General features: G+C 35.4%; 1 protein-coding gene across 5 annotated transcripts in view; it reads right to left on the bottom strand.

Moving 5' to 3' along the window:
- tefu (Serine/threonine-protein kinase tefu) overlaps positions 1-25,363 on the bottom strand; it is a 154,391-nt gene that overhangs the window by 63,781 nt on the left and 65,247 nt on the right. For all 5 annotated transcript variants that reach the window (XM_067118592.1, XM_067118621.1, XM_067118596.1 and 2 more), the window contains exons 28-37: positions 16,126-16,387; positions 11,650-11,743; positions 10,204-10,335; positions 7,060-7,213; positions 6,335-6,454; positions 4,584-4,741; positions 4,184-4,359; positions 3,755-3,915; positions 3,063-3,213; positions 1,961-2,060 (exon numbers count right to left, since the gene is read on the bottom strand). In XM_067118592.1, the coding sequence (XP_066974693.1) occupies positions 1,961-2,060; positions 3,063-3,213; positions 3,755-3,915; positions 4,184-4,359; positions 4,584-4,741; positions 6,335-6,454; positions 7,060-7,213; positions 10,204-10,335; positions 11,650-11,743; positions 16,126-16,387 (1,508 nt within the window). The remainder of the gene's footprint in view (positions 1-1,960; positions 2,061-3,062; positions 3,214-3,754; positions 3,916-4,183; positions 4,360-4,583; positions 4,742-6,334; positions 6,455-7,059; positions 7,214-10,203; positions 10,336-11,649; positions 11,744-16,125; positions 16,388-25,363) is intronic.

The raw sequence follows: 25,363 nt of genomic DNA, 5'->3' as shown, positions 1-25,363 counted from the left end.
CGCAGCCGGTATTCTGGTAGACATGTGCTGTCTTAATGCACTGTTGTTCATATCTTATCATCTTCAAGGTTAAGATTTTGTGCTGTAATTATTTCCTAGTCTGAATAATTAAATATTGTAAATAGAATGAAAATTGCAAAATAGCAGTTAGGACAGATCATCAATTACTTTATATGGAACTGCTGTACACTGTAAGCTATGCGATATTCAAAATGAAAACCCATGAGTGGATTAACCCTTACAGGACGGGCTAAATATTTATTAAGCACATCCCCAGACTGGGCAAACTTTAAGGCTGGCCACTTTAAAAAAAAAGACACGTCAATGGAAAGAGGAAGATATGCAAATGCACATGGTGTAAGAAAGAAAATTCTAAAAATTTTTCTGTACCTTCCACGGGATGTTGAAAGTGAATATTTACAATCTTGTGTGGGGCCTCTTTTCCAAGACACTTGTACAAATATGCTAATTTTACCAAGTTATACATGTTTTTTCTAATACTTTAATTTTATTTTGTATAATTACATTCACAGCTCACACAATATCATAATAGATGAGAACTAAATTCAGTAACAAATTCTGAGTATATGTATTGTAATATATTTGCGAGATTTACTTAGATGGGGAGATGCAGTACCTTTTTGTAAGGTATACATGTTTTTCTGATATTTCTTTGCATTTTACTTAGCAAAATTACAATTACAGCTGAACTACTTGATTGTATGTTAGTTTTATAAGTTAGTCATTATTTTATTTTCTGCATTGATGAAGTGTATGGGTATTGCAGAATGTATAAAAGAAAGCACATGTTTAATTTTATAAGATGTTTTATAGCATAGCATTCCTTATGTTTAAAGAGTATGTTATTGTTGTGATGTCATAGGAAGTGACGTCACAGGACGAAAAATGGCGGGGAGGGAGAAAAAAAATGTAAACAAACAAGTAGCGGGAGTGTTGAAAAGCATGGTGGAAAGAGGTAGAGAGAGCTCTCTGAAGGTTAGGTCGATAATGGTTGGGTTGTAAGTCTGTTTGTGGTTTTTATTGTCGTAAGCTGGATTGCATAGAGTAAAAAGAACAACGTGAACAGGTGAGTGGATCACATAATTGAATGATTTAAGGATAGGTTAGGCTAGAAAAATTTTCAAGTGGTAGCAGAGCGTGGTTCCGATCCACGGACCTCTGGGTTATGGGCCCAGCACGCTTCCACTGCGCAACTCTGCTCCTCCCGCCATTTTATATAAGAACTAAAACCAACAGCAATCCCTGGGTATATTTATGAGCAAATCAATAAAAGATATCCTGGGGCTAGGGAGAGGCAGTACACCCTCCATGAAATCTTCAGGCACACTAATCCACCTCTCTCCTGCACTGAGTTACTACAGTTACCAGTCATTTACAGCCCATTGAAGTGATATGAGAATTTTCCCTGCTAAATTCATCCAAACTCTATGGCACACAATATTAATAATCATAAGAGTTAGCCCGGCATTTGCTCAAAACATGTTATTGTTCTCCATATGATCATGTCCATCCAGTCAAGGTTAAAATTACAAATATTACTTAAAAATTTTTATTTTCAATTTATACCCACGTAAATACACTGCCTTATGATGTGCAAGACTAACCAAACTTCAGTGTATAAATATAATGTAAACTTCAGCTTAAGCTATTTTTTTAACCCAGAATCCCTTGTATAACCTGCTATATTATAAGAGAAGACTGTAAGTGATATAAGACAGTAATGTAAATATAAAAAAATTTCATCTACATACTTGATGATGAAGACAAATTGCTACTTATGATGACCATTCACAAGAAAAGATTCAGTGTAAGTACACAAGTAATGATTATTTAATACACACAGTCAAGTTTCTATAACAGGTGAGGAGATTAAACTAAGTGCAACAGCTTTAAGACAGAGGATTTTTTAATAACATTTAAACTCCATGATGCTACATACCCTTTTGTAAAACCAGCAGCTGGTGTCTGGGCTCTAAGGTAATTTATTACCTTTAAAAGAACTTGAATTGCATTCTTGTCCATGCATATACTTGGAGTCCCTATAAAGATAAAAATGTGTTTACACCTAAGTTTCTTTGACATATTACTCCAACATAAGAAGATAAAATCAACTATTAATATATAATGAAACATAAAACCTCATCACTGAACTAAGGTTCAAGTTTTGTATAAGAATCAGTGTTACAAATGAAAAATTTCTAACTGTTTAAAGGTCAACTGGATATGATTTAGTTACTTCAGGAGCTGATTCTTTACATCCATTTAATTTAAGCTGTTCAACTTGTGCAATATTTTTTTTATTCCCCTAACAGTATTCACATTTATTTAATTTCTGTTTTTTATTCTACAACTATTCAGATTTATTTGTTAATTCATTACTCAAACTCCCCATTATTGATATATATACATGCATATATATATTCAATATATACATATTCAAAGAAATTCAAACAATCGTTACAAAATTCAATTTGCTGTACATTTCCAGCCCTGCATATTAGATTATGTTGAAAAAATCCTAAGACCATTGGGTCATTGTTTCACCATCAGGATAAGCTTCTTGCTTTGATGCTGTTTATATTTCTCTTTTCCAAAATAGGAACACTGGCCAGTTGTTGACCAACACTAGCGTGCAAGAGAAGCAAGTCTTAGAAAAATTTAGAGGACCCAATATAAGATTAATTTGCACGATGCAGCCATCATTTTTAACAAGACATGCTTAACAGAAGGTCTACGTCCTTCCAATAATAATAATAATAATAATAATAATAATAATAATAATAATAACAATAATAATAATAACAATAATAATAATGAGAGAAACTAAATGCTATGAAAGACACAATGGCATAATATTTCAGTTATGAAAACACTACTACTATCAATATTTAAATCTACTGTGTAAGAAAGTGTGACAACAGAGCAGAGAAAAACTTTTCAATTTCTTACAGTCGTATAATCAGCTTTCCTAGCATTATGTAACACTGCATAGGTTTTATATAGTTAAAACTATAAATCATCATCATAAAATAAAAACTTACTCTTGTGTTCTGAAGCAGAGCTCTCCGATTCAGTACAATGCTTGTGAAAAAATATTGTAAACTGATTGGATAATACATCTCTTCTACATATTTTGTCTGTTTTTAATGCCATATGAATGACAACTGGAAGAATAAACATGCAGACCTCAGGCTGAAATTAAAAAATATTACACAGTACACCTGATGAAATAATATCTTACAAAATGCTATGAAAAATGGAATTACATTCATAAAATTAAGTGATAAACATTCCTAAAATAGAATGATGACAAGTGGGTGCATTAACCTTAAATATTTGACTCATGGCAAATAAAAATTTGAAGTACTGTAAAGAGTACCAAGACATCATCTGCTACATTACTGTACCAATAATAATAAGCACAAAATAATCATAGCATCTACAGAAAGTTAATATTAGTGTTAACCAAACTATGGCTGTGGCATAGTGAGTAATGGGGATCCTTCTAATAAAGGATAATTACCATGGAAGAACACTTGGTCTTCCTCAGCTGCCATTCCATGCCAGCTTCAAAATTTTGCTTTCACAATATAAGAACTCTATTATTAACACATCTTCAGAAACATTTATTACATATATAGCAAAAATTTATGATTACTGTATTAAGCTTTCTACTATTTCTTTTCATCTCTATTATTATATACAAAACTAGAAAAACAAGAAAGAGAATTACCTTTATTCTACAAACAGGAAGTGCATACGTCATAATCTCACTACCACACCCTGCTTCGATTAACAAACATGTCAGACTGGTTATCCACTTTTCAAAATTACTTTCACCAATCCACTTTTCTGAGTTTTCAACGACGATCTTATATGCTGCACCATCAATGCCTGAAAAATAAATGTTGGAATGTCCCAAAAATAGTATTCTAGACATTCAGAATGTTAAAAAGAGTTCTGTTAATCTTCTTTTAAAAGGTTAATTAAACATGGTAAATCCTGCAACTCAAAGCCTTTGCTGCTCTCACCAAAAGTCTCAGCATACAATGTTTACAATAAAAAAAAATGGCTTAAAAATGTTCTTATTCCGTGAAAAGTAATTTAATTTTGAATTTTCAAACTTTATTAAAAACTTTACAGTATTTTAAATTCGACTTACCAGAATCACTAGGAGAACCTGCTTTAGACTTATGACGAGATATGAAGGGATATAATGCCTTAAGAACACCTTCTTCAAGACTACGAGCAGCTTTGTAGCCATCTTGAGTGGCTAAGATTTTATACAAGGCACTGCTGGCAGCCTCACCAACATCTATGTGGTCAGTAGTAAGGTACCTAATAAAATTAATTAATAATAATTTATACTAAACTGATATAATTACTTGGGATGACATCTCAATTTTAAATCTTCAAATTTAACAAAACTTTTTTACTAAATAGTTACAGCAATACATTATGAAAAGATTCCAATGCCTGAACTTGACATTATTTATCTAAATATGATATATACATACAAAGAAGAATTAAACATTCAATCCCAACATTTATGTGGTCTTCACCTGTTTAAAATTCCTATCAACTGAGAAGTTGCACAGCCATCAGTGCTGCTTTCCAGTGACTGAAACTTTAAAAGATTTTTATCTACTAAAGAAAAGACTGGTGATCCAAGAGCAATAGGCCCAAGCTCTCCAAGACACCTACTAGCTTCAATGGCAATCTGAAAAAACAGAAAATTTTAAATACAATACTGTATGCTGTTAGTACTGATATGACTTACAATGAAAGTGAAAAGACATTTGCTTTATAACTGATGCAACTCTTACAGAATTTCCAATGTTCAAATACAACCCTATACAGATTCATACAAATAGCAAACATAATGGATGGGAGAATTTTTTTTCCTATTACTACTCTCATTAGGTTCACCCAAAGTTTGGTCTTGAATAAAATGGGAAAACTGGAGTGAGACTAGGTTGAAGAGACTGAAGCAAATGGATGAAAAATAAAAGGAAGAAAGCAATGCAACTGGGGCTGAAGGGATAATACTGAGAACCTTTAGTATGGTTAATCACCCTTGAGAACACCCTTGGCACCATGAGTAGGTAGAAGAGTAAGTTGATGGATGTAATGTTATGTGTGATAGAGAAGACAAGAAACTTGAGAACACACCAAGAGGAGGAGCAACAAGTCAATAAATTGCTGACGAGAATCTTGGAAAAAGATTAGTAGTGATATACTCTTGCCGCTCGAATGCATATACACCAAAGGAAGTGTCTGTAGTAATTAGCAAGAACAAAAAGCCACAGCCAAAAGGCTATGGTGGATAAAAGCTGACCACAGGAGCAAGGCTGATGCCAGGAGAGTTCACTGCACAAGTGTGCTGGGAGGAGGTGAGCAGCTGCTTAAAGAGACAAAAATCCCAAACAAGCCTACTGTAAGTACTGACAACAGACAAACTAGCAAAAGGCAGAAAGGAAAGGAGCAGAGGTACACTAATCACCAATGTGACAGGAACAGGTGAACAAACTGATGCTATAAACAAAGCAAAGAGTAGCTGCATCTAGAAACCTCAGCTGGATAATGAGAAGCTTCTGATAAAAAGCAAGAATGTGCAACTGCATCTAAAAGTGCACTGGTGAGGGCTGCACTGAGCTGAAGGTAAGGGAAGCAGTGATTGAGACATGGCAACAGGAAAAAGAGTGGTTCCACTACTATACAGGAAAGCAGTGAACCAAGGAAAACTTGACACAGTGGAGGCTCTACCCCAGCCAGTGGCACTTAAACCTGTCCACCTAGAGTAAAGTTCCACCACCCTAGAAACAATCCATGGAAAGATATCAAATTTAATTACGGTTTAAAGGGTTAATCAAAGTTAACAGTTATTGCTAGTTAAGACAGAAAACTTGCCCTTTAGACAATAAGAAAACTAAAATACCTTCCAAACAATTTAGAAGTCGTAGCAACTGAACTCCTCAGCCTTGGTTAACTACAATAATAATAAAAAAAAAAAGGCTAAGCAAATATTTCACTACAAATCTTAGGGTGTTGTATATAATCACCAACACAAAAAAATTATATAATACAAAATATGAAAAAATAAACATCTGAAATATACAGAAATCCTGAATAGTCCCACGAGTCTGATTAAATTAACTACCGGGAACCTGAAGGACCATGGACATATGGGTCAACCTACCTGGGTCACCTGTCTGGAATTTGTGTGTGGCACACACACAATGTTAAAGTAGGATTTGGGATGATGAAACAAATGTTATTCAAAGCATCAAAATAATTTAAGATGACAACTCACCTTCTCATCCAATGAGGATGCCAAGCTCACTAAATGATATGTCAGTTGATGTCCTAAACTTTCCTCATTTGCATTCAACTTTTTGTATAAGGATGGAATTTCATTCCTACTTCTTTTAATCTGGAAATGAAAGTCAGAAAGTATAAGAAAACTTCTCTTACAATAAACCCACAAATTTTCAACTGCACATACAAAAATGAGAAAACACAACCAAAGTATTTTAAATGAGATCTACTGTACTATGTTTAACATCCTTATTCTGGTTTTGTTATTGTCTCTAATTCATAAACATTACTTAAGATTTTCTCCTGCATTACCATAAAATAGTTTAATGAGACCAACGAGTTGCATTTCTGAATTCTCAGATAGTTTGCCTTAGAATCTTTTCTTCAATGAAGTGTAAAAATTCAAGCATGGTTAAGTTTAGGCAGTTGGACAGTTAAGTGAGAAGAATTTAAAGGCAAAAAATAAAGAAATTGGAAGTTAAGCCAAAGGGATACTGCAAAAACCATTTGGTACCATCTATAGGAAGTGAATGAGGAAAATGCCTGGATAGAAACTAAAACTGCTAAGTGAAAAAGGAAAAAGTAACAGATGAAAAGAGAAACTTGAAAAGGGAATGCAGCATGTCTTGATTATGCTCTATAAGGCAAACCAATAACATTAAACCCCATAGAGTCTTTGACAAATCAAAGATAAAAAGCATATGCTACATGTTTACCTACCTCCTTCCAAAGATTGGTCAAAACATGGGGACCTGCAAAGTCTGTAGTTTGTGACAAAAAATTTTCCACTTTTTCATACAATGCCAGGTAGCCAAGATTTTCAGCTACAAGTTGATCATGGTAATTACGAAGAGAATCAAGGCAAGCAAACTCACTGTAAAAGATGAAAAAGAATTTTAAAACACTTTCAACTTTAAAAAATATCAATGCAACTGTCAGTCTTTTAAGTTTGAAAACATAAAGTGGCACGAGATCAAATACCCAAACCTACATAAGAACTTTTAGGCAAAACATAATACTAAGCTTAGCAAGTATAACAACAAATAATAGCATTTACAAGTAGATGGAAAATTTAACTTCTTATTATAGCCTACATAAAGATGCTCAAAAGATGGGGGAATGAAATGGACAGGTTAAGATTGAAAATCACAGTAAGCTAAACAAACCTTGTGGGGCTTGGAAAGGGACCAAAGAATCTAGATTGGTCTTGAGCTTCTTGGGGGGAAAGGTGAGGGGGTGAACTCCATACAATGTATCAAATTTAACAGATGTTCAATATGCACTGCAAGAGCTCAGTGAGGAAGAGAGGGGACTTGAGAATGGTGAATAGAAAGATGGGCAGGTCTTAGAAGAGGCAGAGCATTTCTATAAGCTCGGGGACACTCTGGACTATGAAGCAGAAGCTGAGAAAATGAAAAAAAAAGTAGCATGGGTGAGATGGAGAGATACAAATAGACCACTGGTAAACAAAAATGTCCCACTTGTTGACAAAGCAAAACTTACAATGGGTACATGAAGACTGTACTACTCTATTCAGTAAAAACATGGATGCTGGAAAGGAGAATATATAAGAGTTTGTAAAGGTGCAACCATACTTTTAGAATCATGGCAGAAGTACAGTTGGAAAACTGTACTACAAATGCGGAATTGGTGGAACATTGTGCTGTAGTATTAGGTGACTGGAGAATAGACTGAGATCTCGAAGACTGAAATAGTTTGGACACGTGATGAGCAAGGATGAGGAACAGTTGGTCAGAAATGCAGCATATACGAAAGTAGCATGACAAATATCTGTCAGAAGATCCATGAAATCACAGAATGGGACTAGATGAAGATGTAAATCTGATGTGAATGTAGGCAGAAAGAGCACAAGATAAATAAGTAAACTCTGTGGATGTCTAGCCCTGAAAAGGGAAAAGCTGATGTAAAATCATTTATGATGAGAAGAATATGCTGATATTCTGATTCATATATAGGAATATAAAAATTCAGTGCTAGGAGAAGGCTAGCACAAACATGATCACAGGCTTCACCAATTAGCATTTGTTTACACAAACTAAGTTAGTTATACAGCTCATATTTAGCTCTCTCTGCAACTTGATAACATTCTTTTGTTATTTAGCTACCTTACTTTAAGTGCAGCACTTACTTTACTCCCATGAAACATCTTGCATAATGCCTTTCACTACTATTGCTCTTCTTTTGAATGTATACTGACATGAAACCCAGTTCTATACAAATGAACCCTATATAAGGAGATTTACTATAAGTAGCAATGCAAAGTCATTCCGAAATAATAACAGATATACCTATCTGTACCATGAACTTCTCTAAACCCCCCTAGTTATCATTATCCAAGATATTAGCTCATGAATCCCTATGAATACTCCAGCACTAATTCCCCTGATAATAGTGCATGAACCACTGTAACAGAATATGGTAGCAGTATGGAAAAGCTCAGAATAGCCTGAAGTACAGTTTACATTTCCAGTGCTATCAAGATATGAATACAGTATTATGGATTTATTATGTGACTGGAATCTTGATACTTGCAATCATTCTTTTTCTATAAGTTGGATATTTTAGCAAAGAATGGGTTTTGCAATCTCAAGATCGCATTCCAAAGAGGTTCAGGGATTATAAAGGCCTTTTTGGTAAGTTGACATAAAAAATTAAAATACAGTATACCAGATGATTAAATTGCCAGTTAGAAACCTTAATCACAAGAAAATGCCACCCAACAGGAAAAGTGTGGGACAATTAAGGGGCGCGCTGACCGCCGAATTTCAAGGAATTATGGAATTTTACTTAATAGTTTTCAACTGTTTTATGTCTAAATGAACGTATCCCGAAGCGATAATGATAAGAAATTTTTTTTAGATTGGTTTATTGACAATTTCGTTCATCGCTTGTATAACATTGTGAACCACAAATTGTAAATAAGATCTGTAAAAAATGTCCGTATGAATAATTCAGGATAGGATCAAATAAGTTATACAGTTTTGGACTGATTTTATGTGTAAATAAACATACCTAGAAATGTTATGGCTAAAAATAAAAATTTTTTGATTGGTTCAAGGACAATTTTTTTCATCGCTAACAAATCTATGAATGATCCTGGATAGGATCAAGTTTGATTTACACCAAGTTTTGGATTGTTTTGTGTAAATAAACATATCTTGAAATTTATTCAAAAATAATTGTCAACCACTAAAATATCCTATTCTCTCTACGGGATGTGTCAGGGAAAACAGGTTATAATGATATAGGGATAACTTGCTCTAGATGTCCAGATTCTCTTTGGATTTTTGAAAGTCCAAAAGTATTTTTCTTTTGCTGTTTTCTCAAAACTTACTTTTTTCACAACTAAATGCTTATTTCTCCAAGAAGACCAACGCAAATTCAATGAAATTTTTAGAGTGTAGTATAACCATATATCTTTACTTTGTCGTCGGGAAAATACTTTTCTGTGCAATTTTTAATTTTACATTGTTTTGAAGTGTCGTCATAATTTTTTTCAACTGCAAAACAAATGAACTTGGAGGTCGAATTTCTAAATTTCCCCATGAGAGAATTTTCATTATTAGTTGTAGAATTTGTTAAAAATCTGATGCAAATCCCTTCAATCATAAGGCAGAAACAGTCATTTACTTTATAAAGGGGCCTTATGGCGTTGGCGCTCCCTTAAAAAGAAATTAACATCCTTTCCAAAGTTAATAAATGTGTTGCATCCACTATTCCTTTCCTAAGATAGCAATAATGGGGAATGAAGGCAGAAAGCAGGAGTAAATTTCTTGAGAGCTTCACTAACAAGGGACCAGAATGTCTGTTTAAACATGTGGATTTTAACACTCAAAACCTTACTCATCATCTGGAAGAGATGGCAAGTGGATTATGACGTTCTGTATTTCTGGGTGTGTACTGCTCATAACAAGCTCCACTACCTGACTTGCAGACTGCCAGATCTCTGATGATGACTTTGTGAATGGCAGTAATCTGGAAATACAAGAAATAACTTATTCTTAAATATGCCATCCTCTTCTTGAGCCTTCAAAAATTGACTCATGTTACACTGTAAAAATGTTACGGAGGAAACATAGAAAACTAGCTAAACTCATATCATGCACACTGCCAACACCATAATAAACTAAACTATCCTACCTTATGGTTTGAATACTATTTTATATTCATTTTGCAAAAAATATGTACCAAATATATCTTTAATTATATACCTAGTTTTATGAACAAATTTGATTTTCAAGTGCTGTTAAATATTGAATATTGTAGCTCTGACTTTAAAAAAAATAAAATCAAATCAATCATACAACACATTACATTGCTGACGTGACAAACAATAAGGAAAGAGTTAAAGAGATAATGGTATAATTAATGAGAGTAGAACTCAAGCACACATCCATACAAACCAGTACAGTAATTGGAACACCCATTTCTATTAACTGTGATAAGGGACTCCCATTAGTTATGGTTGGTCTCACTCCTTGATAACCATAAATGTTAACCTTTTGAGATTCTGATGGCATCAAATGATGTTATGTAAATTTCATCCCTTGAGCTTTTGTGTATGTCAAACGACATTAATTTTTTAATATAAAAAAAACTATGAACAATTTGATGCTGGATAGTATTGGGATGATACCTGCAGTGAGCTGAGGGATAATTTAACTCTTACTGTACATGAAAACCGTGGTTGTACAAATGGAACTACTGTTAAACTGGTCCAAAATAGAAAATTATAATTTTCCTATTTTTCTTCATGTTCTTTTATACACAATTATTGGGATAAATAACAATGCTATATCATTGGAAAAGAAATTTATTGCACATTTTCATGGTGAAAAAGAACTGATAAATCACCATCAAATCTAAAAAAACATTTAAGAAAAAGTAAAAACATTTCTGTTCTTGGCTAACTTCAACTCATCATCCGTACTACAGTATATACTGTTTTGTTGCTTTTCATTTTTGAAGCTACTACATTACATATAATAGGTCAGCTTCAACATGACACCAAAACATGCCTTTTATCATGAAAAAACTTTGCGCAAGCAATAAGAGAAAATTATCTCCAAGCTCATAAGAGGTAAGCCACCACAGTGTGTCTTACAACTAACCAGCTCTGAAACCTCTATAATCACAAACAATTAATTTAAGCAGCCACTCCAGATTTAGTGTGTAATTCTTAACCAAGTGTATGAAGGCTTAACGATACTAAGTGTTTAAGTCATATTATCAAAATCATTTACATTACCAAATTCATACCATACAAGAATACAAAGATTGTGGTCTTACCTTGATATCAAGACTGGAAGACATGTACTGAGACACTCTGGATAATTGTCAATAGAATATAGGCACACCTTTTTAAGTATCTGATTGTTATAATCTGAAAGATATTTTATAACCCATCACTGTACATAGTAATAAGCTTCTGCATGATTTACATGATTTAAAAGCTGAAATAAAAAACTGAACATGTAAGTGCTCTACAGAGCAATTAAAGATGTCATGCTTGAAAAAAGGCTTAATTTTCAATATACAAAATACAATTATACAAAAAATGAAATAGATTTTTTCAGTACAAATATATCCTTTTACATATGTCTTTAGGTATGTCTGCTCCTTTTACACATGCTCCAAAGAAGAAGAATAAAACTTGACTGTCTGCACCTCACAGCTTGTAAGTCGCTCCAGTGGCAGAAAATGGCCATGCCAGGTGTTGTCTGACCAGTATGAAATAGCATTTTTGTAAACTTTCATTTGACACAAGTTAATGATAAAAACAGACAGTCACCCTCTTGTCAAATCTTATAAAAGCTTTCGCCTTCTGAATATAAATCCTCAGTCTTTGCAGGACAAAGGAGGGTGTCCCTTATTCTCAAGCTGAACGAGCAATGACAGAATGACAAATAATGCGGAACAATGAGTCTAAAAGGAAGTTGTCCCTGTCTTAACTTTTCAGAGTAAATAAGACATGCCAAACTATTCCAACTCTTGGCATGAGAAACCTGATTGAGAGCAAGCATACACTCTGTCTATACCTAACTAAGGCTAAAGCTACTAAAAATGCTGTCTTTGGGGTAAGGTCTCTTAAGGGAGGCATCCTCAAGAGGTTCATATACTGAGCTGGAGAAATGTTTCAGCACAGTAAGAGTAACAAATCCCAGGATGGGAGTCACTGAGTCACGGGAAGAGTAGCAAATACAGCAGAGCTCACTAGAATAGTCTATACCCTTTCCAAAATGTATAGATCTCTCTGGCGTGGTTGTCTGGGTCTTCGCAGGTAAGGCATATATGCCAAATGTATAACAACAGCAGCGAGATAAAATCATTTCTCCCATTACAGATATCAAATAAAACCTTTTTCGTTACGCAGAATTCCAAGTCTATTACATAGGTTCACGATTGATAATGTTTTTTTAAGCAATTACAAGAAACGGAATCAGAGTTTCTATCAATATAGCATCTCATTTTGGTGGTGTTACCAGTACCTCACACACGGATCCACGTGCGTTTAAATCCACGGGTAAGCAGCTTAGATTTTCTCTAGGAAGCACTTTCGGTGGTCACGGTCATCACGGTATTATTATGTCTGGAGGCATTTCTCGTTTCTACATATACCTTGATTTCTTAACATCGTAGGTAAAGAATAAATTGGTAAGCAAGGAAATATGAAATAAAGCATCACAGTAAGTTTGGCAAGAGAAAATAAACATTCGTATACAGACAGATCTCTGTCTCTCTCTCTTTTAAGAAGGTTGATGGGCGAAATTTCTCTTGGAAAGGCAAGATGTAACTGTAGCTCGGTCAAGACTTTTGAGAAAGATGAAGCGTCGCAAGGAGTCAGGGCAGAAATTCGTGTATCTCGACGAAACTTGGGTCAATCAAAATTACACTGGGCTCAATTGAAGTCTTATATGGCAAAAAAGAATACGTTCAAACTGGCAGACCTTAAAATTTTAGGGCAAGAAGCATCGAACAATGTCACGTCTTATATGGCGAAAAAGAATACGTTCAAACTGGCAGACCTTAAAATTTTAGGGCAAGAAGCATCGAACAATGTCACGGCGGAAAACTGGAAGAATGCAGCGAGCACGTAGAGAAAATTCAAAAAGAGGATGCCCGGCAAGATGTGGCTGTAGACAAGTTGGTTGACAGTTTTGTCATCAACATAGCTGATAGCTCTGATGACTAGTTTTCTGAATAAATTATATATAAAAAAGAGAGGATTAGGCCTACAGGGGAAACCTCTCTCGAAAAACAAAACGCACCTTGACTTTTACCTCAGTGGTGGTGTGGAAAAAAAGTTTGATTGAAAAAAAGGAGTCTTTTAAAACTTAAGATGATCGTTACTCCTCGTTATAGATAATATATAGGCGACAAAAGAAGTTTATTTTAATTCGTATTTCGAAAAATGAACAAGAAATATATCACCTATTTCTATAGCATTAATTAAATACTTTTAAGTATCTAATTGTGTAATAATGATAAATGTACATCTATCTACAAGTACTGACAAAATAGATAAGGTGATCATATGTAAAAAAAAAAAAACCGTAAGATTTAGAAAAGAGAGAGAGAGAGAGAGCAGGGCGGAGTAGGAAGGAGATTAAAGTACCTGGAAATCAAAAGCCCCCAAAATCTTATAAGTATAGCCTCAGGGTTTGTCTCGAAGACATTTAAAGGTCTGTCACACACGTGTCAGTAGCCTGTTTTCGTAAAACTGGCAACAGGGCAGATCTTTAAAAGCCTCGCCAGAGAGATCTATTCGTCGTGGCAAGAGTATAGGTCAATGCCCCAACTCTCAAATACTTGTGAAAGGACAGAGTGATAGCTTTCACCAACAGACATAGACAACTGCCTTACATCTACGCAGAAAATGAAGGAAGTCCACAAATAATGGAATATTGGCTGGATTAAGACCGTTCCTAATTCACCCGCTACAGAACACACTAAGCTTGGTTGTGCAATATCTGCCTGGATTAGCAATAATTTTAGCAGCTCAGCACAAAAAGCATCTCCTGATGAGGCACTGCTGGATAGCCTCTGTGAGTGAAGATTAAGGAAGCTCAAGTTTTGGTGTTACACTGAACAGCATATTATCCAGAGTCACTGTGACCAAAAATATTCTGGATAACTGACGCTCAGGCAAATGCAAAGCCTACGTTAAGTCTGTCAGTCCTGCCAAGGTATTCTTAATGAATAAGTATAAACTTAAAATGCATATCCCAAACAGGAAAAACTTATTGCATATTAGTTAGTAATAAATGATTTGTTTAACCAGACCTCTGAACTCTTGTAGGGTTCTTCTCGGGCTGGGAAAAAATGCTGAAATTAAGGACAGAGTAAATTTTACTAAATGCAAAAGTTAAATATTTGATCAATTCACTTGAATCTGACAAGTGAATATATTAGGCTATCATATACATCATTAGAAATACATCTTAAATGCAGAAATAGCCTATGACCTAGATGTAAAATACACACTGAATATAACTGTACTCAGATGGAAAAAATTACCACTCAGTAAAATGAAAAGGCTAAAGGTTTTGCTATGTTGATTCCTGAATCACTACAGCCAACCAGCAAAAAGAAGCTTCATTAAAACAAGCTCTGCATACATGATAAAAACTGCTGCAAACAAAGTGAGGAGCTTGAATGTAAAACAGAGTATAGAAGAAAAATGTATTAACGTTTTACTTATAAACACAGTCCTTGATCCCAGATAAAGATTAGAGCATTAATACAGCCTGTACTATACTACATAGTCACATCTAGATCACAGTAAGTTTTCTTTTGCAATAAATCTAAGCACTTCCTCATAAACCTTTTCTAAGTTTCGTTTTGAAGTACCTTTCTTATAAAAGTTGGTTATATAACAAACATAATCAACTTTTATGTTGTCAATAATAAATATTTATATGCTCAATAACTCATGTACAATGTGATTCATAAGGTTAAGTAGTAGTATCGTTAGGTTCAGCTAACAAGGACGCGGACATTGTATGAGAGGTAGGACAACTTTCATTTGATAACATAGGACTAAACATGTATGAATATTCATTTAGGACAACTTTCATTTGATAACATAGGACTAAACATGTATGAATATTCATTTGTTTGCATGCCTTTCTTTGTTAATGCAAATATTCGTTTTGAATTACATCTAATTTTACAAATTCTTGCATAGACACATAACTTGCTTTTTCAGCAAAATGAATAAATAGAGCAGCTCCGGCCTCACGTCATAAAATATTCAAACCAACTTCAATATCAATATCATCATCATCCTCACTGTTGGCTGTTTTCCAAATGACAACAGCAATGACTTCATCTTCAGTGAGTTATGGTGACTGGTAAATCAGGATCTTCTTCCAACCAAGCATGAGCAGTAACTTGATTAAAATTTGACTCATGAGCAAAATTTACTAGTTCAGGGTAAGATGCTCCACATTTCCAATCTTTATGAAACTGCACACTACTGAATCCTGCAAATTCACATCCCCTATCAGTAAAGATTGCCAGAGACCACAATTTTTGCCAACACTGCTTAAGAGTTTCTCTTTTTACAGAGTTCCACGTAATACTTGCAGCATAAACTGCAACCCAGACACTGAAATTCTTTTGAAATTTACGAGTAGGTCCATCTTCAAAATTTAACAAATTTATTGCACAACAATAAAAGTATATATACTACTTGCACAATATGACTATAAATGCTTTATCATGAATATACTTTTACACTACCAATAGAAATGAAAAACTCACCTGCCAAGAAACAACCCTTTTTACAGAGGTCACCTACATAAAAAGTAAGTGTGTGTACTAGTATCTGAATAGTATACAAAGCAGAATCATCAAGTTCTCTGTTGGACTGGAATAACATTACTTCAACCAGAGCAGAAATTGCAGACAGAGCTCGTCCAGCATCGTGGGGCATAGAAGCTTTAGCAAGGTACTCTGAGACCCCAAAAATTACTTTGTGAAGTTCCCTTCCATTGCTGTTCAGAACACCTGCTAATCTTTTATTCTGAAATCAAACAAAATGTCACGTTTTAGTTCCAATTTACAAACTTTTTCAATAAAACATAGCTAAAACACAACTAATATGATATTAAAATGATAAAGTTAGCAGTTGTCCATGCTCCATCAACAGCAGCAGTACCATTCATGCGAAGGTAGTTTCACGCTCCGAGCACCATCAGCCACAATCATGCTATAGATATTAAGATAGCATATAAAAGCAACTAGGAAATGCACATTAATACACTTATACAGCAATGATATACCAAGAAATATCAAAGTACAGTCAACACCCCGTATTCGCGTTCTCACGATTCGCCGACTCACCTATTCACAGATTTCTCTATGGACCATACATACACATTATTCGTGGAAATTTTGCCCATTTGCGGTATTTTTCACGGAGAAATATTCACTAATTACTGTATTTTCATGACTAAATGCACTTTTTGCCATAAAACTTAAAATACTCATGTACGCAGGTAGTGCTTGAGTTATGTTCATTCAATTTTGCGATGGGGTAAGCAATTAATACCGATACGACAATATTTATAAAGTATTTTAAAATTCTGCACATGCGCAGGCAGCAGCAAACAAACAGGCAGCGAGAGGGACCAAATTAAAATAGACCAACTTCTTTTCCTCCATCTCTTTATCCCATCTTCTAGTTAAAAAGTAAAAGAGAATGATAAAAGTATTGTTAGTAACGATATATACTCTTGCATAAATGCGTACAGCCCTAAACAACAGAACGAGGAACTGCTGTTTTGCTTATAACCGAATCGGATAACAGCAGCTGTTTTGCTTGCATTTCAACCATTGTACGGTAGTAAACAATTACCGTAGTTATGTTACAAATGACGTTAAATAGACTGATATATTTTTACATTATACTCTTATTCGCTAAGGATAAAAGATTGGCAAGGCAATATACTGCTAAATTTAAGCTGCAAGTTGTAGCTGAAGCTGAGAAAACAATGTTCAAGCTGCTAATGCCTATAAATTATCGTGCACCAGTAACATGGATGAAACTCGACCATAAATAAAACTGGAGAGAAAGTATTTTAATCAAAACCGCTGGGCATGAAAGAACACATATTACAGTACTGCTGTTTTCACGCCGATAAAAGATAAATACGTAAAGCTCGTATTATAATGAAATCAAGTGAAAAAAGCGAACAGAATCTTGATTTTTTTAACACAAAACAAATATGGCCCCAAACGCCCAACGTCATCTATTAACAAAAAAAAATAGCCAAATTAATTTCACAACAAGACGTATTGAAGTTATATTTCGACTTGGAACCACTTCGTATAACGAAAAATTACCCTGTCCCATATAAATAAAGTATCTAGAGCTTCATTTATGCTATTTAGAAGCAAGAAGAGTTGAATACGGCAAAATAAACTTACTGCATAATCAATTTCCAAACCAAAACATTGATCCCTATGATCGCAATCTATAATACAAAAGCAATATAAGAGTATATACAATATTATTGGACACAGTGAAGTAAAGCATAACATTTTAAAGATCCAATGAAAAGATGCATATTCATTATGTTGATGTCTGTATATTACGATATTAATATGAGAATACAGAGTACAGTATAATGTAGGCTAGGCTACCGTATATGTATACGATATACGCGTAGTGTAGGCTAAGCTAATTCTTGTTTGTTATTCAACTTCTCTTTGTACCAAATTATCATAAGTCACTCTGCATGAACTTCCAGAATTAGCTGATATTAATAATTACTATGCCATATATGTATAGAGTATACTTTATAGTGTAGGCTAGGCTACCATATATATTTACATGGTACTGAATACTCTAGTGTAGGCTAGGCTATATTCGAGATATGTTTTTTCCAACAAACGTTGGGTCTTTTGGAACCTAACCCTATCGTAAGTAGGTTAATACCTGTATAAGCATTTTTAGTTTTTGTTTTTTTTGAACTATCAAAATAGGCAGTTCTAAGTGTTTTTAGAAGGGTTTTAAGCATTCGTGGATTTTAGCTATTTGCGGGGGGGTAACATATCCCCACGAATACGGGGGGTTTACTGGCCACTTGCAAAAAAATATAAAGTTAAAGATATAAAATAAAAGAAGTAACATAAAGCCCAAAATAATAAAATTGGTTTTCCCAAGAGAACTCTTAAACCAGTATTTTATCCTATAATAGGTTGGCCTATTACTTTTGGTTTCAAAGTGCATTTTCCTGCTTCTATTTCATCTCTTTTTCAGGTTTTTTATCCTTCTAATAAAAAATTTTTTCATACTGATTAGTTTACGATGAACTGTTTTGTTTCAAAATACATTGATGAAATTTACCTAAAAATCTGTTTACTGTGAAATTTTTTTTATTTTTATTACTTTCAATGCTCCCTATTTCTTTAAATTTTTCTCTTCCTCACCAAATCTGGAATTTTGTTCATTATCATTAGTATTTTAGCTTAATTATGCTGATTTGTGGACACGTTTACCTCATTCTATTTGGAAGTTGTTAATGGTGATCTCCTCTTGTGCTACTAGAACCAATTACAGTTTGCTGCAAGTTCAATAACATATGATTATTTTAAAAGGAAGACCTTTAACCCTGTACTCAACTCCTCCCTATTCTCATGGTTTAGATCTGGCAGGTGACTCCATTAACCCCTTCAACACAGGAAGAATAACCAGCCAAGGCTTGACTGCAGCTTTCTTATCACCCAGGTAAGGCTTAAAAAGGTGTCCTCCAGAAATAGTCTACCACACCCCAGACAAAGCCACACGTAGAGTTTCCTCTGTCTAACAGCTAAGAACAATATTTTAACTAGATATAAAACTTAACCCTCACTATATATGTATGTAATGATGTGAATATTTACATGTCAATTTTAACAAACAACATTATTTACATGTCAATTTTAACAAATAACAGTGTAAATTTCATCAGTCTAATGGCTATAAACAATGCCACATCACATCAAAACACAAAGCATAAGCATAAATGCAAGTGACTAAGGTACTATAGGGATTTGAAAACAATAACGCTACAACTTTATCAAAATTCAATTACTGTAGTCTCAAAATTCATGAGAAAACTAATTGAATGATAGGTAGATGTAAATTATCTGTTTGTTCTAAGGACCTAGAACTCTTTCTAAATTCCATCTTCAGACAATGCTATGTCTAACTACTGGAAAATGTATCAAAATCAGTGTTAAACCACTCAAAAATTTCTTAAATTTTAAGTATACATCATAAAACTTGATCTGCACTACTGTATAAACATAAGTAATGATGAGAGAACTTACATGTAAATTTCAATGACTAACGATGTACACACTATATTATAAAGTATCAAAATTGGTTTGCATGCTTATGTAGTTACTTAATCAATAACATATATTGACAATGCTTGGTAAAGTTGTAAGCAAAAGAGTTTAAAACTCACCTGCACTAAATCACAGGCCTAAGGAGCACACAAGAACAAGATCTAATGTCAATTAAAGGTACCCTTTTCCAGTAATTTGCAGAGAAAATTTCTAATATAAAACAGGTATTGTGCCCCAAAATTCATACAAAGAAAAGGTAATAAAGATATTTGAAAGTAACTTTAGGGATGTCTGAAATTATTCTAAAAATCAAATTAATTTTTTAAAATGCAAACCTATTTCTTTACAGTCACCTAATCTGCAGTCAGAGACAAATTCCAGACACTACACAAGAAGAAGAGCCCCTTTCTGTCTGAGTATCCACTCAAGCCCAAGACCACCCACAGTGGTGAAAACTGGTCATTTTCTGCATGATCTGTACCAGTTAAAAAAAGGATGGGTAGACACTACAGAAGTAATGGATTTGCATATGAAAAATTTTTTTTTTACATTTGTTTCAACATTAACCCCTACTTAACAGTAACCAGAAGAGCTATTTAGCTAAGATGAACGCAGTCCCCTTAAAATGTCAATAACAAGGGATGCTAGACCTAAAGAACCTACAAGGTGAAGGTGAGCAGTAACTTACAGATTCTACAGGCTAACAAGGCGTCACAATACATATTTTGATGTTGTTAGTAAGGTTATGGGTTGTACCCTTCAGGCTGATAAAGACAAAAATAAGGAAAGTGATAACATGGCATAGAAGTAAATACTCCACAGATATATGGTCATGATAGCGGTATGAATTATGAAAACATGGAAAACAGCATTACATCTAAGGACTTCTTGGTTAAATTTTCCATATACAAAAATATAAGAGACCTTGCGGATGCCATGTTCAAATAGACAATGTCTCTATACACCTTAAAAGCAGCTAGGTTAGTTACAGCCACGGCCACACATCCCATAACCACTGTTACTCAGAAGCAAAAGATTTAAAATCTAAAAATTCCCTAACCCAAATTTATTATTATTGCTAATACTATTATTACGAGCTTGTTGGCACACTCTACACATGCTGGAACCCGGCACTACTATCTCCCCTATCCTCCCGATCCAATACCTAAGCCCCCCACCCCGGGCAGACAAACCTGTCAGGTTTGCAGGAGGAGGATGGATTTCTCCCCTACCTACCCTGCCTAGACAAACCAGTTTGCAGGGGGTGGGTGGCTGTGTCATGTCTTGCCTACTGTCATCCGGGGTACGGCAAACAAGACCCACTCAGATTTTATTCAGGTTTAGTACAGTCTGCCAGTAACTAACTGATGCTCATCATTCTTTGAAGAAGAAAATAGTTGCAAACTGGGTAGTTTTATTTCAGAGAGAATACACTGTAATAGTTACAAAAATTAACTATGCTGGTAACTGACATAGACCATTCATGTTCCATGGAGTTCTCTTTCTTTTGGAAAAATTCATCATTAGTGCTGTTCTATGCCACATTCTGCTCAGGCTCTACCGTGCATATTCATGCTGAAAGACAAGAATAGACTGCCTACTGAGCTGAGTCCTGCTCATGGGGTTAAATGCATTCAACTCCCTACTGACCATCTCATATATAACTCTGTGGAGTTTGGGGTAAATGTATTGGGAAGTATGCATGCTCCAAATTTTGAGAAGCCATGAACCCACCTTCCTAAATGTTCCACACTGACTCCACCATCCCATCCTGAAGGATGTCTACCTCATGGACTCAACTAGTTCATTATGGTTTCCATCTCATGGCTGACTGAGAACCACAAAAGAAGGTATTGCTATCAATCTAGGATCTCTCTAGTCCAGCACACCTTGTGGCAATTCTGACCATGTTCAAGACCTGAGTATTAGGTGTAAGATACCTAAAACATCCTTCAGAAGCAGAGTTGAAATGGTGAATTTGCAAACTCTGATAGTGAAAATTATGAAAGTCACAGAAACAAAAATATACTGGAAGACTTTGGAGGGTTGGATGACCATGATGTCAGTGATCCAACAGAACAGTAAGAACAAGATGGTGAAGCCGAATGTAATGTATAATCTGCCATGAATTAGATCTTAAAAGACTTGACAATTCCTTGAAATCTTACACTCTTGAAGATGACAATATTCCCAAAATTTCTAAAATAACAATTTGTATCAAAAACACTTAAACCAATATACAGATAAATGTCAACTTATGACAATCTGTCTTTATGATGGTAGCAAAAACAATTATGAAAATAAAACTATGAAAAGAATTATAAAAATCTGCAAAACATTGTGCAACAGGCAGAACTCATGAGTAGCAGTCCTATCAATCCACGTACAGCAGGTCACCCACTATCAAACATGTATATCCAGCATGGCATATGATCATACAGTCAAAAAGTCTGAGAACGCATCGGTAGGTTGGAAGGATTGACTACAGTTTGATATTTTTCAATCTAAAATGTTTGCACCAAAGTTCTCTGAAGCATACTGACATGTAACTGTACACCTATTGTACTCTGTAGCAGTGTACAATCAAACATGCTTGATAGTTTGTGGCCTGCCTCACATGCATGTAAGCTCACACATCTCTTGCTTTTTTTATAAATATTTACGCTGTTCGCCCTCGAACATTTAGGGATAGAAATATCAGCCTGACTGAGACAGGGAAATTGCTTTGTCCCACGATAGGTAGCATTTAGGCATTTAACCCCATAGGCTGGAAAGTTTGTAAACAAAATATGTTAGGGCATTAGGGACCTAAGCCTCAGAGAGGGTTTACGCTCAATGACCCCTAGTTATGGTGGCCCTTAAGCTTTATTCTATGCATTCGACGATGCCTTTGTCAAGGTCGGATTGCCCGGGGCGGTATAAGTCCTCCTCTGGAAGAACGAAGCGAGGTCGGGTCAGACAGTGAGAGAGATCCCAGCGGTCACGGAACCAGGGTGACGCTGCGTATGCCGAACGATATTCTTTTATTACTTTCTCTCCTACGTCTATCTTAATTAGTGAATTGGGAAGACTGCCAGAATACGACTCCTGAGGTTCCTCGTTTGCGCAGCGAATTCGGCGTTCACGGTAAGTCCGATTCTTGTTGAAGCTTCGTTAGATTGACTAGTTCTTTTCTGTATTTCACATTTTTTCTTTGTTTTCTTCCTTCAGCCACCACTTAGGGTATATGTGTTTACAAAGTCTAGATTAAGCCTAATTATTTTATTGTTAGCTTCAACCCCATTATTCCAGTAAAATACCTAGGATTTAGGGTAAGCAAAATCAGGTTAAATCTCGATGCTTTGATTGCCTCGTCCGAATGTTTGGAGGAACCGTTGCGTTTAAAATCAAATTCATCTCAAATATTCTTTGTTAAGGTTAATAACCCTTAACTGGCGACCTTTGGCTAATTAACGCCTGTCTTTGAGGTTAACTTTTGGCTTCAAGTGACAGGTTACGTGTAATCTTGGTTTGCAGGGCCAGAAAATTTACGTAAATTGAATAATACATGATCAACCAAGACTCTCACACGTAACATTGGCGACCTTATGAGAATCTAAAGTACATTTTAGAGAAAGAATCTGGAGAAAAGGAAATTAAAATTACATTAATTAAAAAAAAAAAAAAAAAAATAAAAGTCAGATATCGAACTCCATTTCATTCTTCCAAACAAGGAACGAGGCATAATAATAAGCAGTAAAGAGAAGAGTATAACAAGTGTGTAGCGAGAATTAGCGTGAGGAAAGGGTGCAACTCGAGAGCAGAGCGAGTCACAATTTGTAACGGTTAAGACAAGGGCATTTTACCGCGTTCGGCGTTCGAGAAGTCGTTCAGTAACGAATCGTAAGACCAAATCGCGGAGCCCGTTTCATGTACACAAAGTAATTTAGAAATCGCGTCGGCAATTCCGATCGTTATTGTTTGCATATAGCGGGAATCATTCAAAACCGTGTCAGTGAAGTAGAAAACGAACTGAAATAGTAATTTTACAATAAAGGTACCGTGCAACAACGTAAATTTACGCAGGCAGGCTAGCATTTCTCTTTTCATTCTTTTGTGTAATGTCCGGGTGAGGAATACGATAACAAAAGACACAAAGTTGTTTGGTAATTTAGTTTTCCATCCGTAACGTAAAACGCTATGCATGATTGGTATATTTAAAGTAAAATCTGGATACCTGCATTTGTTTCGTTGTTTGAATTTGTGCTAAAGAAAATACCGATTCAAGGTTGTTTTGAAATTTAGGCCTAACGGGATTTTCCGCCATCTTAAGACCTTGTTATTGTCATTCTCTGTTGTGACCACTCTGCTCCCCGCCACTCTTGGGGCATATATTTTTTTTTTTGCTTTTCGTAGCGAACCCACCTCCTAATATCTTAGCTAGGGAAAAAACAAAAGATCATTTAGGCAGGGAAAGATAGGCCTTAGTTAGGAGTAATAACAAGTTCCTATACGAATACCTACTATAAAATCATATAAAGAAAATTTAAAATTTTACGATAAACTTTTGTGACGTCGGCTCCCGGAAAATTAAGATAATAAAGTAATCCCTAAGGAAGCCAAGACGACGCATCTATATCATTTTATTAAGATCCATGCCATTGTGCATGTATAAAATCTTTGTTTACATGTTCTCAAGCAGCAAGAAATTTGCTGATTGAAAATCTCTCTCTCTCTCTCTCTCTCTCTCTCTCTCTCTCTCTCTCTCTCTCTCTCTCTCTCTCTCTCTCGTCATTCAAGTAAGCATTCCTAACCTAAGTGTACGTGACCCTCTTCAAAGAAAGAACGGCCGACACTAGGCTAATTAATTCGAATACAATAAACCAAACAAAAGAAACACCTCTGTCCCACAATAGATGAGGACAAGTTAAGAGTAATTACGATATAGTGATAAACTGTCGGTCACGAGTGAGGCCTGCTATCCAGACCAGAAGCAAACAGTAGTTTTCACCCTCTGAAAAAGAAGGGGGCCAGCCGTTGCGGTACTGGGACCAGCCACTCACGAGGATCTTTAAGAAAAAAAAAACCCAAATTCACTTTATTCCACAGTGCCAATAATTTGCAGCACTCATCACTTGAATAGCTTACTTCTCTCTCTCTCTCTACCTTCCCTTTCTCTCATTCGATTGTTGCACTCTGCAGGGGTGTAGAGTGCCTTTCCTCCCATATAGCCTAGTTGGACTCCAGTAGAGGGTCCTAGGAACACATTGGCACCATAAGTGCCACCAAGCAAGAATCCAGAAAAATAAATAAAACAAAACCAAAAGGGAACACAGAAGAGAAAGTTCTTCTGGAACCTAACCTGCACCAGTGCCTAGGGATACTGAGTGCCACCAGTGTGACCTGTACACGGCACACCCAAACTACAGTGCCACCTTTTGAAAGGGTGCCACTTCATTGAAGAGACACTTCCTCGTTGCCCAAGTATGCCCGTCGACCCGGTTAGACGCCCTTCCCCACCAGAACCATGGCAGCAGAGCATTATAAAACTTTCCTGGGGCTGGGGACAGCGGCAGGTCTCACCGGCTCGGAACTTACTACCTGGGTTAAGGAGCAAGTGGACGACTTGGCCAAGCGGGAGAAGGAAGAAAGACTCGAGCAGAGGAAGTATGAAGCCGAGCAG

This window comes from Macrobrachium rosenbergii, chromosome 2 (assembly GCF_040412425.1).
Source record: "Macrobrachium rosenbergii isolate ZJJX-2024 chromosome 2, ASM4041242v1, whole genome shotgun sequence".
Taxonomy (NCBI): domain Eukaryota; kingdom Metazoa; phylum Arthropoda; class Malacostraca; order Decapoda; family Palaemonidae; genus Macrobrachium; species Macrobrachium rosenbergii.
This window is presented reverse-complemented; position numbering and strand designations above follow the sequence as displayed.